This window comes from Nipponia nippon, unplaced genomic scaffold (genome assembly GCF_047370975.1).
Source record: "Nipponia nippon isolate SJK-2023a ecotype South Korea unplaced genomic scaffold, ASM4737097v1 scaffold_5, whole genome shotgun sequence".
NCBI lineage: Eukaryota > Metazoa > Chordata > Aves > Pelecaniformes > Threskiornithidae > Nipponia > Nipponia nippon.
In genome coordinates this window covers 30,371,937-30,390,892 of record NW_028262369.1, presented here as the reverse complement: position 1 = coordinate 30,390,892, position 18,956 = coordinate 30,371,937, and the positions used below count along the sequence as shown (strand labels likewise).

Below are 18,956 nucleotides of genomic sequence, written 5' to 3'. Positions count from 1 at the left end.
GGAGACGCACACTGAAAATGAACTTTTATTTAGATAAATTAAAAGTGGCGTTACATGGCAAAAGGCGTGGAGTGCCGTAGCTCAAACCCCGCGGAGCAGAGGAAGCGCCAGGCACGCCCAGCACGGCGCGCCTCCGCTCCTTGTATAGGTCAGTAACTGAAGGGAAAGATACACAGTGGTCCCTACACAGCGGTCACCCAAAAAACCTGAAAATGAACCCAAGAATCACAGCGTAACAGCAAGTCTCAGCTACGGCCCCAGCTGCCGCTCGCAGACCTGTCAGCTCTCACCGTTTAATTTAATTTCAGACATCACTTTTTTTCTCTAGGAGCCCCTCGGGCCGGCTGCCCCTGGGGAAACCCGCGCTCTGCAGGCAGGGGCTACGGCAGAGAGCGGATCCAGGCAAGCGTACTTACTGCGCCCGTGGCTTTTATGCCCTCTGCAGCGTGAATAAAACACGGGGGAGGAAGCCTGCCAACACCCAGCACCGTGGCTTTGGAAAGCATGCAAGACGGAGACCAGCAGCGTAGCAGCAAACTTGCAGAGATGGGAGCGGCTGGCTGGGGAGGGGTGCTGCCAGCCTGCAGCACAGCACTACCCGCTACCCTAGGCCAAACAAAAGCGACCACTGTACTCGGGGATGATCGGATTTTGTTAAATTGGTAGCACGGGTCCATCCTACAACAGCAGTGACTACAGGAATTAGCGATCCACTATGCTCTTGGCATGCACATTAAGCAGCACCCCTGGACAGCTGTGCCCCAGGGCCAATTGCGGACCAGCTCGGCTCCTTGGCCGCAGGCGGCTGGAGCGGCACACGCTGTCTCAAGCTGACAGTTCCACTATTGCTGTTGAAAAGCCTTCTAAAAGTAAAGCGGACTGCAACAAAACAAAACACTAATAGATTCACATGGCAATACAATAATCCCTTAAATTTTAAGGTAAGTTAAATTCCGTACAAATCAAACTTCCAAAAATATTTTGCAAACTCTGGCATATGGCTATGATACAGTATGTACAAATAAAATACCAGAATGGTTACATTTTATTGCTAGGTTCTTTTATTTGGTTAAGGAATTATACAGTAGTGTATAAAAGGGAGTGGGAAGTGGCAAGAAGCAAGGGTTGGCTTCTTGTCCTCTCAAAAGCCAAGTTTGGTTGGTTTTGTTTTGTTTTTAAATACTGTATTTTCAAACATCACATCAAAAGCATCTCCATATTGGGTCACGTCTGCATTACCCAAACAGGATAGAAGAGCAACAGTGAAAGAAGCCTAGGCAATGGGTAACAGGGTTCCATTTTGTACATTCCTTCACTGATTCACGCTCCAGGATACAATTATTCATAAAACATCCAGTCTAAAGTTATATAAAAGTCAACAATCATAAACCGACTTCCACATAAACTGATATTTCAGTGAGGTGGGCAACTTCAAATCACTAATCAAGGAAAAAAGCTCCCAACAAGATCAGTGGTATTTGTGAGCAAAACCATCCGACTTGGCCCTGATCTAGCCTGCAAGAGAATCTTTTCTGCAAAAGTCATTTTCTGTGTTCCAGAAATGCTCTGTGTTTAGACCCACCTGTATAAACAAACCCTTAAGCTCCTCTATAGTAAGGAAACCTCACTTACAAAGCAGGAGTCAGTAGAGAACACCGATGCGATTGCACGCTCCTATCCTGCTTTTTACATGCTTCTGTTGGCAAGATACCAAGAAGTGATCGTGTTCACATTAGTCAGGAAGCAGCCCACAAGTCTACTCCGGGCCTTCCCCACCTGCTCACACTCCTGGTGACCAGGAGCTTTACGTGGGGCACTTCATCAGAGTGACCCCCAACAACACTGGATGGAAGAAACCAGCAGCACCAGCAACCCTGTTCAAAAGATCTCCAGTGACCCGTCAGCAAGACAATGAGCACTGATCATACCCAAGGCATGAACTATTCAGGTGCTACTCAGCAGGCAGCACTGTAGACTTGTCCCTCTTAAAGCATCTATTGAAGTTCTTCAATAGCTTTCTCTTTTTAAAATAGATCGGCTCATCTCGCAAAATAATCTGGATGCAATACAGCAAAGCTAAAAGAATGCTGAAGTTAAAACCCAAGCGCTTGGTAGGTAATTGCTCCTGTAGGCTCATGATATAAAAACACTTTCAACTCTTCCCTCTAAAAATAAATCCTGCTATAATTGGGTGTGATTTATCACTCCTGCTTTCCTCTGACTGAGTACAAACTCATTCATGGATATTCTTAATCAAAATTAGAAATTTAGCTGAAGCTCGTAACTGCCCCTTAGTCTCTCATCATAAACAGCTTACTACCAACACAGCCCCAGACATAAACTTCCCCTTAAATATGCATAATTTACTCTATCTCAAATATTTACAAGCAGAAGAAGCCCATCTTTGCAAGACAGATTTCTTTCTGCTCTACATAAAGTGCAGCTCTCTAATTTAAGGCAAATTTCAGTGAAATATAAAAACATAGTTTTATTTTAGTATGTACACATTTTAAATTAAAAACAAGAACTCCCTTGAAAATGAAAGAATAAGAGGAAAATATTTTCAAGTTTGGGAATTTTCTGTATTTTAGCACAGTCCCAATATTATGTCCTATCGACATATAAATTTGTAAATTTCTTTTCAATAAATGCAAACAAAAAAAGAGGTGGCAATGTGTACAGTAACTTAGCTCCAAAGATCAGTAAAACACTGGGAAAGTGCAGACGTAATTTCTCATGTCCTGTAGTTTCCTTTAGCAACAGTAGCGCCCATCAATACCACATTTCTAAATACATATCCTATACACCTAAAGCTAATCTCAGTTCTTGTAATGAGTATTTCTCATCTCCATCTGTGTCAAATTTCTTAAAGCTCTGTGACTCTTGGGCTGTAGAGCCAAGCAGCTTTTGAAGACCTTCATTTGATAGTTTTCCATCAGCATCTTCAACTGCTTTTTCAAACAAATTCTGAAGATCTGCAAAGAGAAAAGGATTTAAAAGTAGCTCCTTCAAGTACACAGAAATATTTTATAAGCTGCTCTTCCAGTTTTACTGCACTATGTCTTACTACCCAGTAATTAAGTAAAGCAGACCCAAGTAGGTAGCTTGCCTTCTGCGTTGTCGCAAGCTGTCAGTAACAGTTTAGGAAAAAAAGTATGAACATGTCTGGATTAACTTACATTAAATATGAAAAAAATAATCCTTATTTCTGGCCACAACTAATAGCCCATTCTACAACCACTAACTGCATACAGATGAAGTTATCCTCCACAAAAGCAAGCTCTGAACGACTGTTGCTATACCAACAGCACAGATGATATAAAGGGAAAAGTGTCTATTCATTTCCTGATGCAAAGCACTGCCCTTTCAGTAGCTGAAGAGACTGAACAGCAAGATCCAGCAACCATTCATTTGACCAGGCAGCAATCTCTTAAAAAAAAAAAAAAAAGAAAAGAAAAAAAACCAAAACATGCACACTCATGCCTACTTCATTTTCCTTCAGCACCCTAATTCTGCCCTTTACTTAGAGCTCTCTCAACCTCTGGGGCACTTGGTGTAATACTTTGGCACTCAAAACGATTACAAGTCACTTATAATGCACACTCCTGTTTAAATCACAGTTTCTTTTCTTTTACCTGCTAGTCTTTTAGTTTTTTTCAGTTTACTTTTTTTAAAAAGTCTGTAGTTCTCAAGCTTTTAAAGTTGACGTCACTTCTCCCAGAACACCCAGACACACTACCATAATTCCAGCTATACTTCTCATCTCCTAAACATTTACGTGAAATATTCAGAAAAAGAAAAGGTCAGCCTAGAAAGGGCATACCTTCAATGCTGGAAATTCCTGGTAAGGACAGATGTCTCAGCTGTCCATTACTCTCTGTGTTGTCACCAGCTGACCTTGAAGCCAGCCTTGAAAGGTCTGTGGGCTTTGCTGTAGTACTCAGACTACTTTCAACTGTTACAAAACAATTTCTATTAGTCTTACTAATTCCACAGAATTACAGTTAGCAGAAACAAAGAAAAAAAAATTTCAATAAAACAAATTAATATTTTTTTTGCATCACAGATGCTGTATGGGATAAGAATGCTGCAAAATCATTTCCGAATACAACAGTGTTGTCCACTTTTACCAATAACTGGAAGAACAGAAGGAAGGAAACTTTTTTTTGGACAGTTATACAGCTTTAATCCTTCATGCTGTACTAGGAGATGTGTATTTGTAAACCCCATATAAAGAATGACTTTGAAGTGCTTTCTACTTCCCAGTCCGAAAGTGCTGAACAAGCTTTATTAAGCAAATTACGTCTGCCCACCTGGGTTGTTTTCACCTTGTCAATGCAGGTATCTGCATATGTCTTATCCAACAGCAAGGTCTAAACTTCCAAGTTGCTGATTAGCAATTTAACAACAAGCATAGTTCTATTGTAATGAAGTATTTCAAATCTTATCTTCAGCACTACCCGAGTATATACAGCAAAAGTGCAGAACTGAGACAAGTCAGCAGAGATGCAGACCTTTCCTCTATGTTACATGTAGATTTTGAAAAAGCAGAGAGAGATGTTACTGGGTATAAATTTCTACAAGTTAATCACTGTATGCGTTCAAATACAAGCTATTGATGCATGTGAATCCTGCTATAGACACGGAAAGTCACCTTCAAACTTCTGTAGTCATATATAGTTTTCTGTTTTAGAGCCATCAGTTTCCTACCACTTTAACTGAAATGATCTTCACCAAAAATCTTAAGGAACAATCTAAATTATCCACCTTCATTAGTTATTCTTTGAATTACACAAGGAAACTTCAGGTTTACAGGTTATTATTACGCAACATTCTTACCATTCTTTGATGTCTCAATGAGTCTGTCATTTTCTGACTTGCCTGTGAGAGCACTGATCAGCTGAAGCTTCTCTCTTAGTTTTGATACCTGAGAATCTCTAGTTCTTATTTCCTGCATATGTAGAAAAAAATTTTCTTAAAAAGCACCCCTTCAATAGATGGAGAAGATCAGGAAAAGAAATAATTTAAAATATGTAAGTACTTTTCAGTGACTTGGAGGTCTCCAGGCTGATCAAGTTTAAAATGATAAACAAGATTTTAAAATTGAAAAAAAAAAACCAAAAACCAACAACAAAAAAAAAACACTATGGAAAGATGTAGGGAATAAATTCACATGGTCTGTAAGAAAACAATAGAATCAGTACCTCAACCTGAGAAGTAGGCAACTATTTTGCAGACACTGATTTCTAAAGAATCTGACATTTAATTTCCGTATTTCTTATATAAATGAGCAAGACTCTGAAAAATCGTAATATAAAAAAGTCAAACATACTTGAAGCGAACATTTATACAATAATTGAATTGTATAATGGTTTTAAACGTTTGTCTGCAGTACTGACTACCTTAGTGCTGAAGTCACTATATCCCTGTCAAAATAAAACTACCACATTTTTTAATCTGGAGCTCCTTTGCTGTTTTTATGAGTAGGTTCCAGATGAGAGGTTGAGTTCACATCAATCCAAGCCTAGAACTGACAGTGTAGCCAGTTCACTCGCCTGCCTTCTTTCCAGAACATGGAAACTAACCTCAGCAGCGCTGCCTCCTATCCCCAGCCCACAATTTGGCCATTCAGTTAGTCCATTAAACTTGCTCACAGCCGGTCACCAGATCATTACTGAGAGGCGGCTTTCATCAATTCCTAAACTCCACCAGTGCAAAGTTTCTCTAAGTCAATCCAAGAAAGTTTTTAAACCTGGATAAACGCCATAATCCCCTTTGCAGTGTGAACCCACAATAGCTGGGCTAGCTTGCTGAGAGCAGGGCAATGGGTACTCAAATGAGCTGGCTGCCAGAGTCCCCTGTTGCACTGGACCATGGTCTGAACCTCCCAAGATTCTTTCAACTGTATGGAAGGATATTACAGTAGTTTTGCTATGTTATCCCATATGTAGTTGGAATGGCAAGACTTTAAACTATTACAACTTTTCTTCCATGCTAATTGACTTCCTGTCCCCAAAATGAGGTGGATAAGCTGTCCTTCTACTCTGAACTTTTAAAAGAAACTGGATCAGATTAGCCTGCTCGCAGATCTTTCCTCAATTAAGTCTCATTTAAAACATGATTATAAAGACAATCACATGCTTTACTAATCCAGTGTAATTTGTGTTTCCTTACTTTACCTTTAGGTCTTTATCTGAATGAGTTTCGTTATCCAGTTGATCTTCATTTTCCACTTTTAGAGAGGTAGTTGCATCATTCTCCTACAGGAAAAATGGAGGAGAGCCAAGTTTATTCATGTGCTTATTATTTTCTACAACAGAGTTTCTCTCCTACAAATTTGGCAGGCATGAAGCAGGAAAAAAACAGGACAAATACATGCTGGAATAAACATGAAGACAGTGGGTTACGTAATTTACCACAGCAACATCAGCGTGTTCCTTATTGCTAAACATACAGAACACGTTCTCGGAGACTGGCCCCAGTATGGCATACAGAAAGCACTGGAAGGATTTATAAACATATTTAGTATTTTTTTTAGCACTTAAGCACCACTGAACAATCCAGAGGCCCACCTACCTCCTCAGTGGTCTTAACAGACCCCTTATGCACCAGAGTGCCTTCCTAAAACACAGTTAAAGAGGTTTGTGAATACTGTCCCATTAACCAGTCACCCAAGTCTTAAATGTCACAGTGTTTTGGACATTTTTCTGTAGATTCTGCAGGGAAGAAACGACTACTTCAGAGATAACCAATGTTAAGAGTATCTGTTCAGAAGTACGGAACAAATTCCAGTCTTTAAAAATGAAATCCTAAGTGTCTTGAGTTCATTCTGACATTTTCTCTAGTTAGGTTTGAAAAGCTGTATCTGTAGTGTACAGAAAGTATTGAAACTACTAGCCTGAGCAGACACCCTTAGTCATCAAATACTTACCACATTGTTAGACAAGTTCTCTCTTTTGTCCAGATTATTCACAGCAAGAGGGGAGTTTTCTAACAGCATAACCCTCCGGCTAAGGTTACCAATGGTTGAATCCACGTTTAGAAGCTTGATGTCACTCAACTTTTGGTACGCCACTACAGTATTATTTAGCTCCTCCAAAGCTGCATGCAGCCACTGGCTTTCCTGAAATGTAAAACCAGCACATGTCAGTTTACTTAACCCCCGCAGCACTCTTGCTATTAACAACATGGTGACTGACCCAGTTTAACCGGGCAGACTTCAGATTGGCTCTCCACTGACACCGCTGAAAACATCCAACTGGAAGCTTCCAGAAAGTTATTCCAGCTTTCGAAGTTTGAAACTGAGATCTTCCTCAGGGCTAACCTCTTTGTTGCTAACGTAACCCCTTCAACTGCGCCAGCAAACACACAAAGCCTATTCATCTAATTTTCCAGGGCAAGCTTAGTAACCACACCAACTATTTTTCCCAAGAAAGCATGTACTAGGCATATTTATAAACAAGATTCATTTTTGAGGAAGATATCGACTGTATTAAATGTAAATAAATGCGGTCATTCCTTTCCAAGCCATTCAGCAAAACACCCAAACATTATCCTTTGTTGTTGTTGCTGAATCCCTGCTTTCCACACCTCATTACATTGAGGGTGACTCAATACATCCCACTCCCAAATTTGCTTAGATTGGTAAGTACCTGCCATAAAATCCATTCAATAAAAAGCCTTTAACTCATTTCCATTTACATGAGCAAAGTACACCTATAATTTGTTTGACATTCGTTTCAGTCTTTTTATTCCTCACCCAGTTAGAACACAAAAAAATACTCTCAGAATAGGATACTCTCCTCTTTGCACATACACAGGTTCCTGTGTACTACAGCAAAACTATCTTAGATTTAATTTTGAAGGATGCCATCTGTATTGTCTTGATAAAAAAAAACATGTGTTTTTGTACACTACAGTACTGCAAAACATGCAAAAAAGTTAAGTATCAGTGATACTTATACCAATATTCCTTATGCAACGGAGAAAAATACCTGTTTACAATTTTCTGTCTGATTTCTCTCAGTCCTTGGCATAACAGTGGAGGGAAGTGAAGTTATCTGTTTTAATTCCTTCTAAGGAAAGAAATAGAAAACTATGTTACCAAATGCCTGGAAAAAAAATACTGAGCTTTTAATAACTGGCAAGCTGTAGCTAATGATGTTTTGCTAAAATTATAGTCTGTTGTGCATGCAGTATTTTAACTAGGCTAATACAGAGTTTTCTCCTTCAGACCCATAAGGTCCAAATTTACTTTAATTAAACCCTCCTAATTAGCTCTTCTCCCTTTGATGAAGTATTATGATACATATTTCACTGCTACCATACACACTGCCATACCTGCAATGTTTTCGCAGCAGCCACTGACTGAATCAAGTTTTACAGTGTGTCTAATTTAGATTTTATCTGCAAGTATTCTTATTAAAGTAATGCTGTATAGCAGTTTAGCTAAAAAACTTCAAATTATTGGCTCAGTTTGTTAACCCCAAGTGAGAGGTCAATATAAATACAGTGAGTAGTTTCTGGTAAAGATGGTTAGTAATTTCATCCTTACACGCATCCTTAATACAACCAACAAACTGTATCTCAACGCTCCCGCCATCCCCAATTCCTAAGACAGTGCAGACAGTTACCATAAGCAGTACCCTGCATCACACAAAAGCAGAGAATCCCACACCTGTGTAGTAGGAAGCAAAAATCTACAGGATAGGAAGTATAGAAGCAACCAACAATTCTGGCTACAGAAAAATACATACCTGATACCATATAGGAGATGCCACACGAGTATTATGATATTAACAGTGTATTAATGTACCAACGAGCACCTACTAAAATTTCAAATGTATTTCAAAGGCATAAGGCAAAACTCCACACAGTTCTAAACTTGCTTCATATTAGGCCGATAACCATTAAAACACAGTGTTAAATCAGCACATTTTCTTACCACATCATTCTGGAGAATTTCTATGGATTTCTTGTATTCTTCAATAGCTGTCTGTATATTTTCAACATCATGAGAAACACTGGTAAGAGTGCTACCTATGTTCGCTACCGTCTGGAAGAAAGAAGCAGACAAAAATCTCAGTGTTCCTCAACTGTACTGTTCCAAAGTTCCAATCTGCTAAACACTATGTTTTGCTACTGACACTGCTGGCAGACTGCCACAAAAATATGCACTGAGTTTGGAGTGTTCAGAACTCCTTTTGCAGACAAAACTGCAAATTATACCCATCGAATCTCCAGGCCAATAAATGAACACACACTCTACACCATGAGAGCTTAAGCTAGATAACCAAAATTATGGGTTTGCTACTCTCACTCCCAAAACAATACAAATGTTCTGGCATTACTTTACAAAAAAAAAAAAAAATCCTGAGATGAAGACACCTCCTCTCTACATGGAGTACTTGTATTGAATACAAGGATGCTGACATCACCCATTTACCCTGCCTTAATTGTCTTTCAGGGCTACCCATCAGACACATCATACACTGCAAAACTAGTCTGCCAAAGGTCACCGATTAGACTTTTCAAGCAAGTATTACCTTTTCTAAAACAAAAGAATAGCTCTGAAGCATCAGGAAAGCCCCCATGAATTCTGCAGGTGCAGTCAGTGTGCTGTGACAGTGACCTTTGCTTCTGGCCACTCCCGTCCCATCCTATCCTTCCCTTGCCTTCACCAATGTGAACTCCCCCTACCCCCAGCTCTAACTTTAGAAAGTAACTCTTCTGTAAAGCTGCACTGGTGTTTTAGCAGCTAACAGCATAGCACCTATCAGAGTCGGACTGTCAGCTAGGACATCCACAAACACTAGTGGAAGTTACAGTAACAGGACAGAGCACGCCCCTGTGCTTCTCATTCCATTTTTAATACTTTCTTCAATCATTAAAACAAACAAAACCCATTTAAAAATCCCCTTTTCCTGTGACCCTGTTATGCTCATAAGCTCTTAAGGCACTGAAGTGACCCTCTAGCTACCCAGACTATATTCAAGCGATATCCACACAAATCTTTCTCCAGCTCTTCATTTCGCAAGTCTGAACACAGGTTCAGTAAGCAACCTCTCTGCCCTGGAGGGCCTCAGGACACCTTGAGCACCTTTCATCAGTCTGAACAAAAGCCTCTGTACAAGAGGAACCCCCTCAGTAATCCTTCAGGACTCTACCACTAACAGCTGGCTCCCCATTTTTACGAACAGTACCTAGAGGGGAAAAAGGCTTAAGAAAACCAAAATCCTATTCTAAGAATAACAGCCTCTTCTTCCAAGAAAGGCAGGTAATTCCAAAGACAGCTGAATGCAATGAAGAGTTGAGCAGGAGATTTTTCACCAGGGCTGTCAAAAGCCAGGCTACCAACCTACACCCACTGAAGTTCTCCTTTGTGACAGGAGGTAGTGCAGCATGCACACAGGGGTCAAAAAGAAGTCCAAGTGTTGAAACCTATCACTTTTCATTAATGTGACACTTACAAACCATTAAAACCATTGTATTCAAACCTCCATGTAGTTTTTCTACACTCAAGACCTCACAATATACCTCCTTAGAAGGATTCCAGCTCTGTTTTTATTATATCAACCTTCCAAAACATAAATGCAAGCAAGATGGCATCAAGAGAGCAGTGGAAACAGATGCCACATCTAACACCTTACGTAGACTCAACAGCAGAGACTGGAAAGAATTCAAAAGTTCCCAAGATCTTTGATTTTCATGAAGTGTGACCAAGGATGGACTTATTTCAACATGAAAAAGCCTTGCTGTTCAGCAGATCGCTGCAAGTTGAAATCTGTTGGCCCTAACGCTTTGTCCTGATGGAACTGAAGGCAGTAAGATGACGACAAGGTTTTTATTTATTATATAAATAAAGTAGGTGCAGTTTCCAGACTCTAGGGACTGCCTTAAGACTTACTTCTAATATGACACAGTGAAAATCCAGCATGCCTATAACAGCAAATTAGAAAATTAAGAAATAGCTTTGTACTCCTCCCAGAAAAAGAAATCCTCCCAGAAAAAGAAATCCTAGCAACCTGATCAGCCAAACCACACTAATTGCTTTGCATATGACCAGCTTGTTGATTATACAGGAATTTTGTAGGGATAGGAAACAAGAAGTGGAAACGCATAAAAGCCACAAAGAAGACTGGACTGACATTAGGTGTCAGCCCAATACAAATATTTGTTGCTAAATAAACAGAACTGCCATGGAAGAGCCCAGGAAGTTTCAACAAGCCCTTAGTTTTACCAAAATAAACAGGACAGTTCTTTGCGCCTTAGCTGAGCATTCTTTACCACAGCAAGACACTGTATTAACAGAAGTCACTTTAGAAGTAAGCCTGTGCCACCTAGTAGGGCCCATCTTTCAAGGGACTGTCAGAAAACGCTCCCAGTACAATTCATGTTTTGCTGTGCATGTACTGAACACCAAGAAAGCTCCCATGCTAACATTCCATGCCCACCACTCCCAAGTTAGACCCCTACCCGCCTCAAGACTAAATGCAGAGCCAAATGTAGAACTATATACTGCTCAAGATGAGGAAGTTTTCCAGAAAGCAATCCATTTTATTTTCCGATTAAAAAAGCTAAACAAACCACCTATCTGCAGGCAGAGCTGTAAAACTGCAGACAGACTTTTTGCAAGTGTCTTAAATGATATTAAGATTAGCAACCTGAAGAAAAGCAACCAGAAAGATCAGCTCCAAGGTAAAGAAGTGATACCATAATAGAACCAGAAACAAATGCATCTCCAGAAAGGGTCAACCAAGGCCTTCAAATTTATCTGCCATACACTATTATAGGACCATACAATATCAAGTATATGAAGTCCAATTTAAAAACAAGATGGAGAACCAAATATTCCTCACGTGCAATTCAGGTAACTCTTGTTGTCACGGCTGTCCCCAAGAGCTCAGCTGCAGCTTAGCAGCACAGAACACATTTAGCAATAGCCACATTTACAGTACTTGCCTTCTGAAGTTTCTCTACTGTGATAGGAAGGGAAATCAGATCAGAAGCAGACTTTACGTTGTTTTTGAGATGATTTACTGTTGAGGCCAACAGTGATATCTAAAAACAAAGAGAAATATTTAGAATTCATCAACATAGTCCTGATTCTGACCTTCCCCAATACTACTGACTTAATTTTTAACACTAAAATACAAGGCAAGACAAACATACATACACACACACCACCCCTGGCTCTAGGTTGCAAGTCCTGCCTAGGCTACATTAAAAATACTCTGTCTCTTGCAACAGAGGCAAGATTTTTTTTTTTTAAAACTGAATGAAAGCCATAGAAGCCCCTTCTTTTCAATAACGTACCCTGTGCCCATTTTACTTTAGTCCCCTTAGAGAGAGGCTGTTGCCCAAGAAAGATTTTAAACATCGTGCAAGAAGCCTTTACGTGGAGGAAACAGTCATCTACTTCTGTATTTAGCAATCAAACCTGCCTGGCAAAACCCAGCAAAGCCATGCAACTTCTCTAGCTGAGTAACAGACAATGAAATTGCACGTATCACCCAAACTTTCTGCTACAGAAGTGCGACAGTGACAATCTAGGTACAGTGGGTTAGCTCAATTTCCATCAAGTGTTTGGCCCAGAAGGCAAGTTATTCAATGGGTCTTCAGGATTATTTATTCATTCCAAATGAGAGGCTGTCAAATAAATTAAAAACGACCACATGCTGATCATTCATTTCTAACCCTATCACTTTAAGATCAATTGGTAGCCATCAGTAGTCAAAACGAAGAAAAATAAATTTCTTCTCCCATTTGACAACACAGAAGTAAAGCGGATAAAATCCATTTTTTTTCTGGTTAAAAAAAAAAAAAAAGTTGTTTTGCAAGCTGAGGAAATGGACAGGATCCTAACTTTACATCAGGCCAACGCTGATCAGCTGGCATGCAGAGCCTCTGGTTCCACAGCTGTAGATATTGGCTGAAATAATTCCCAGCAGTGCATCCTAACAATTTATGCGAAAAAACCCAAAACAAAACAGTAACTAAATTTTGATCCCCAGAAGAGCTGGCTCAGACTGTAACCAGACCCTGAAGTAACTTGAGGGCCTGCAAGAACCATGTGCAAGTATTTTTAACATACAGGTGCAGATGATAGCATTTTAAAAGTCCAATGAAGCACCCAAATATTTGTGGATAATGCATATTGTCTTAAAGCACTTAACCACTGGATGGGACTGAAGAAAAAACAATCTGAGCAGGCACCTCAATACTCTTAAAAATTAAATCCAAAGCACCAGTGTCAGGGAGGGTTCCCCACACACACCTCTTGGTACCACTAACTGTGAGCAGCTCTGAACTTTTACCCTCCAAGGCAAGAACCTCAGTTAAGAGCCTTGCTGGATGCTTTGTTTGAAGCGTGAGCTAATACATCAGCTGAGGAAACAGCTTTCTGTTAAGTGGCTTAGTTCTAGCTGTGTAAACAGAGCTAAGATTTACACCAGCTCAGATTCCGAGTGCATATTAGCAGATTTTATATTCAAAAGACACCAGTACTTCATTTGCAACATGAACTTGTACTGAGTGGGGTAACTTCTTTACATGCTCATGAAGTGTTTGCAGACACTTTCAGAAATTTGAAGTGTCAAATCTCTCATCATAAACATTACAATTATTTGGCAGGAAAATTAAGAACTGCACAGTTCTCAGGTTCTTTTAAATTCTGCCTGAAGTCTTTCCACCAGTTGCATAATTTCTCCTCTTTGCGATCAGTCTCCAGTCCAACTGGATGCTCAACCTTTTTTTGCTTGTTTCATAATGAGGCTTATACTCCATTTTAACTTTAAGCATATGGTCACAGAAGTTCTCAGAGAAAAGCTCAGCACTGCATTTGAAATTCATTTTTGCAAAAATAAATTTGAATGGAATATTTTATTATTTTTCAAAACCAAGCACTGATCCCTCTCACCTGTTTATTGATCTCTGTGATATTTATCCAAATTTTATTTAGCCCCAGTTCTCCAGTCTCAATTTGTTCTAGTTGCCTTTGCTTCTGCACCAAATCTTCATTCAGTTTAGGAATTTCTTGGAATGATGTCTTTTGATTAGATTCCACTAAAAAAATGAAAGAATAATTAAATTTGTTTAAAACAAAACAAAACAAAAGTTCAGGTAAACAACATTGAAAGGCAAAGACAAATTACAAGCAGCAACATCTACAGCAGTGAAAGGCAGCAATAACAGTTTCTATATATGGGTTTATTGCCGATTCAGAATTAAGTGTTTGTTCAGAATGACAGCTCTTTTTTGTTTTAAGAGTACTAATGTCTGCAGAGAGAACCCAGAGAAATCATACTAAATTTAACACTTTGCAATAGTACTGACATTCTGGCAAGCCTCAGCAGGTCTTTATTTAGCGCACTTATTTTGCATTATTTCACAGAGGAACGTGAAATAGTACTGGGACTGTGAATAAGAACTGTCAACCATACCAGGGAAAAAGGGGGCACATGAAATGAACCTCAGCACCCTTTTCAAGCTTGCAAGGGGGCTGCTGACGATGAAGTGAATTCCAAAGAGATTAACGTGATTACAGTTGTTCCACGTGACAGAAAGAAAACTGAAAAAAAAGTATAAGCTTACGCACTAGTGCCTGTTGGTAAACAAATCAGTAAACAAGGTCCTTGGAAATAAAGTCAGTTATTACTGCAATTAATACTACAGGAAGAGGGAAACAGGCAGCTCAGACCAATTCAGGCAAGCCTCAGAAATGCAGCTCTTCCAGGTCTGCAGTGACTAAGCTCTTTCGCTGCAAGCACTGTTAGGCAATCCTAAATCCCTAGGTCTGGGAAACAAATAAGCAAGGGTTTTGAGGTGGACATAAGAGAGCTCTCCAAAACCTGCACCTCCACCCTGTAACGCAGCACTGGAATGCTCCACAACAAAACACTGTCGTTCAGACCACCAAGAGCAGTGGGACCTACGTGGTACGTAGCTGGCAGCTCCCAGAACAAATTTGCTTGTGTGACCCATCCAGTCAAAACGGGAAACCTTCAGCAGTGCTTCATGCCCGTGGAGTAGATGCCCAAATACACACAACTGGAAAGCCGTGCATTGTCAAAAACCCACTTCACTTTTCTTGAAGCAAGTCCTAAAAGTCATTTCTAGGTGCAGAGTAATCCGCGTTGATCACTCAAGGTCCGAATAACACTTTTGGATAAGTAAGACCTTGAAAGGTGTATTTTAGCCAAAACAGACTGAGCACTAATTGTGCGTTTGACACAAGCTGTTCACACTGAATCTGGTGTTTCAGAGGCTCTTGTAGACAAAGTATTTTCTGGCTTGCCACTCTCACTGTGTACAGTGAGACTCCACTTAACTTCCCTAGTACTGCAAAAAACGCTTAAGTGCTATGTGCATTCTTAGCATCGTTACTAACAACCGAAGAGAAACACCACACTAACTTTCCCCTACTCCAAACATACTAGATTCAAAGATGTCTTAATTTTAAAAAGCACCATACCACCCTCGGTTTGTTCAAAGGATAACAGAACATCAACAAATACTGCCACAGGAATCTGCTCTGATGGTGAAAAAATCTGGATGAAAATTCAGGAGAAAGATTCTTTTTCCAAACCTGCTGTAGGACAGACGAATCCCATGCCTTTGTTTCTCCATCCACCCACCCATCTCACCAAAGCACAATGTCACCTCCTGGAACCAAGTTATTCTTGCTGTCTGTTTTTTTGTTGTTGTTTTTAATGCTGTTCCTCATTATGAGACTCCCATCCAGCTTCTAGGCATGCTGTTACAGTGGCAAGGAAATCCGAGACTATTTTATCACTAGACCAACTATTAAATGCACAGCTTTTCTATCAGAGCGATTAAGGAAAAAACAAGCACATCTGTAATTACCAGACAGTAAGCTCAGAGAGAACAACTGCTTTAACAAAGAGGTCTATGTAGAACAGGAATGATGAAACTTAACTACACCAAAGCCAACACATGTTGTCATCATGCAAAAATTTTAAAGCAGACCAGTCCATGAAGAGCAGCAGTCAGCTTACCCAGAACACAGAAACAGTTCAGTAGGCTCACAGTGCCTGTAACTGAAGGTATCCTCCATAACTGGTGGACGCCAGTTACGGCTAACTTTCAGAGTTCAGTATCAGTTAATATAAAAGCACATCTATTAGCAATGCTTCCTCTCACTCCCAGCCAGCCAGCAGGTTCCACCTTGGCAGACAACTCCCCAGCCCACAGCAGAGTTACACACCTGAACAGGAAGCCCTAAACACCAACAGCAAAGAATTTCTACACACATTTCCTCAATACCTCTTTTACCACACTCAGATCAAGCCCTCTGCTTACCTCCAGCCCCAGCAGCCTCCTAATTTTTGAACTGATTTCACCAGCTTTATTTTTCAGGTCACCTTCATGTCCTGGTCACAAAAATTCTAAGATGAAGACCAAAGCTATGGGACAAAACCCACAGCCAACAGCAGTGCTCTTAAGGCATAACGTAAACTACCTAGCTTTCCTGAAGCAGCTAGAGACTACCTGAATGCTTAAGCTTCACCCTCTTCTGCTCCATTCACACAGCTCCTCAGCTTATCCTTGCCTTTTTCAGTATAGAGGATTTTAAATGCTACTAAAATAAGGCATGAAAACATATCTTGTGTCCAGAGGTGAGGTATACAGAATCGAGAGCATACGTTACATCCAAGTCTCACCATCTGTCATACCTCAGCACTACAGAAGTTACAATATTGAAATCTTGACATGCACAGGGAAAACCTGAGACCTACAAGCAAAACGCTTCACGTTAACTCCATACGTCAAAGTATTCAACATGATGTAACTCCACACCATATGCAACACAACACAAAAGTTGAACAAGTCAATGCAAGCAAGATAAACATTCAGAGGATATGAAGAAAAAACAGAATACTGAAGCAACATTCAAACTGCAGTAATGCCATAGCAAATGTTAGAGGTTTTTAAAAAAGCTCAAGACAAGAACATTGCTTTCCATTCACTTTTTTTAAGGGATGCATCAAAATCCCCTAGAATGCTTTTATGAGGCTGATCAGAATTTTTTCTTTTTAAATAAGGGCTTCCTTTGGAAGAGAGCACTCCCAAGACCAAAGTCAGCAATTTTAGAAATGTATGTGCAAGCAACTACAGGCCCACCTAGTCCAGCATCCCAGCTCCTCAGAAGATATAGAGCAGGCAAGAATAGAGAACATTTGCCTCAGATTCCCCCAGCCTCCCAGGGTTTTTGGCTCAGAGAACTCCTCAATTCAGGGGCAGTTTGTCTACTCAGTCCTTACAGACAGACAGGCAACTGAAGATCTTCATACTGCCCAAAGCAAATGCAAAATTATTATGTTTATACTCACTAGTTCGAAACTTCTCCTTTATTGCATCCAGATCCTCCTTGAGAGCCACCTGCATCCAGACTAAGCCAACGCACGCTACCACACAAGCGGCAAGAACAACAAACGCGCATAACGGGTAACAGAATTTGCAGCATCGTAGATAGTCTCCCCTGAGTAAAACAAAAATATCAGATTGCAAATACTAAACAGTACCTAGGAAAGTTTTATTTTAAACGCTGATCTAATAAAGTAAGGGACAGCACTGGAACAGCACACGTTTTGGCTGACAAGAGCTAACAAAGAACTTTTCCAAGAATAAATAAGGCTATACAATGAGATCAGGGTTATTACTTTCTGGTCAGTTTATCCTCAGGAGGCACATCTAGCATATTGAAGAGCAGCTCTCAGGTTTCTCTTACTAAAATTTCCTGCTCTGCTCACGTAAACTTACATTAGGAACATCGCCTTGACAGCTTGGGAAGCAGGCTTCAAGAAAGGCTATTGCCATAATGTCATGACAAGTACTTTCACATTATCCTAAACTGCGAAAGCCGAAGTTCCTCTGCAATGTACCTACTTTTAGTTATTCTTAGAGACCCATTAATAATGCTGTTGCTTAACTTAAAAGTTTATCTATTGGCAAAAGCACGTCGTGGCCACGACAAAACCAGCACTGCATCAGCTGGCAGAGAGAGGACAGGGCCATGCAGAACACACGGTGATACCTGTGCTCAGCACTTCAAGCGACTGACCCTAAGCTGCTCTAAGGACTTCAGCCGTGGTGAGCACGACACAGAAAAAACAACAAGAAAAGAGCCAGGGGATGGTTCAGATCTACCCCTGCACCCAGGCAGGCGACCCGTCGGGCCAGACACACTCGGTGCAGCCCCAGGCCTTTCCGGGCAGCCCCCAGTGCCCCGCAACCCCGACGCTGCCCCGCTGAAGGCAAGGCGGCCGCCTCCAGCGCCGCCCCGCACACCGGCGCTGAGGCCAGGGGCTCCCGCCGCGGCGGGGTGGCCTCCCTCCCACCGCCACCCGCAGCCGGGGACAGACCCCCCAGAGGGCCGGGCCGGGGACTCAGGGTCGCGCCGGGGACTCACTTGCCGCAGCGGCCCGGCGCCCCCGCCGCCGCGAACTCGTCCTCCTCGGAGCTGGACTCGGAGTCGGAGGCGGGCGGCTCGGTGCGCAGCAGCCGGTGGCCCGAGCCCTTCTTGGCGGGCTTCTTCCTGCGGCCGTCGGCGGCCAAGCCGATGAGGGCATTCAGCTCCTTACGCTTCTTCATCCTCTTGTGGGGCGTCGGCGGCGGCGCGGCCGGCGGCTGGCTCCCGCCTCCCTCCTCCGCCGCCTCCGCCGCCGCCGCCAGCGCGCCCCGGCTCGCCAGCCTGCGGCCCGGCCGCGGCTACAGGCGCTCCGCGGGGCCGCGGCCGCTGCTCCCCCGCCGGCCCCGCGGCGCCACGGGCGGCCCCACTGCCGCCGCCCGCCCCGCCCGCGCCATGGCTGCTCCGGGCCCCGCCGCCGCCCGCCCCCGCCACCTGCCAGCAAGCCGCGCTCCCATTGGGCGGCGCCGGACCGCCCCGCTCGCGTCCCGGGGGCCGGGAAACCGGCCGGGGGGCCGCGGGATCGAGT

General features: G+C 41.9%; 1 protein-coding gene across 2 annotated transcripts; it reads right to left on the bottom strand.

Annotated features, from left to right (window-relative positions):
• Positions 1-12: 12 nt before the first annotated feature.
• Positions 13-18,810, bottom strand: EFCAB14 (EF-hand calcium binding domain 14). Of its 2 annotated transcripts, XM_087734761.1 has the most exons (11): positions 18,431-18,803; positions 17,352-17,500; positions 13,919-14,064; positions 11,962-12,060; positions 8,945-9,055; positions 7,995-8,075; positions 6,932-7,123; positions 6,180-6,260; positions 4,840-4,951; positions 3,824-3,955; positions 13-2,975 (listed from the first exon to the last, which is right to left on the bottom strand). In XM_087734761.1, the coding sequence occupies exons 1-11, from the start codon at positions 18,610-18,612 to the stop codon at positions 2,800-2,802; spliced, it is 1,461 nt and encodes a 486-aa protein (XP_087590887.1). In that variant the 5' UTR covers positions 18,613-18,803; the 3' UTR covers positions 13-2,799. The 2 variants fall into 2 exon arrangements, with proteins under 2 accessions (XP_087590887.1, XP_087590888.1); XM_087734762.1 differs by lacking the exon at positions 3,824-3,955 and having other exon boundaries at positions 18,431-18,810.
• Positions 18,811-18,956: the final 146 nt, after the last annotated feature.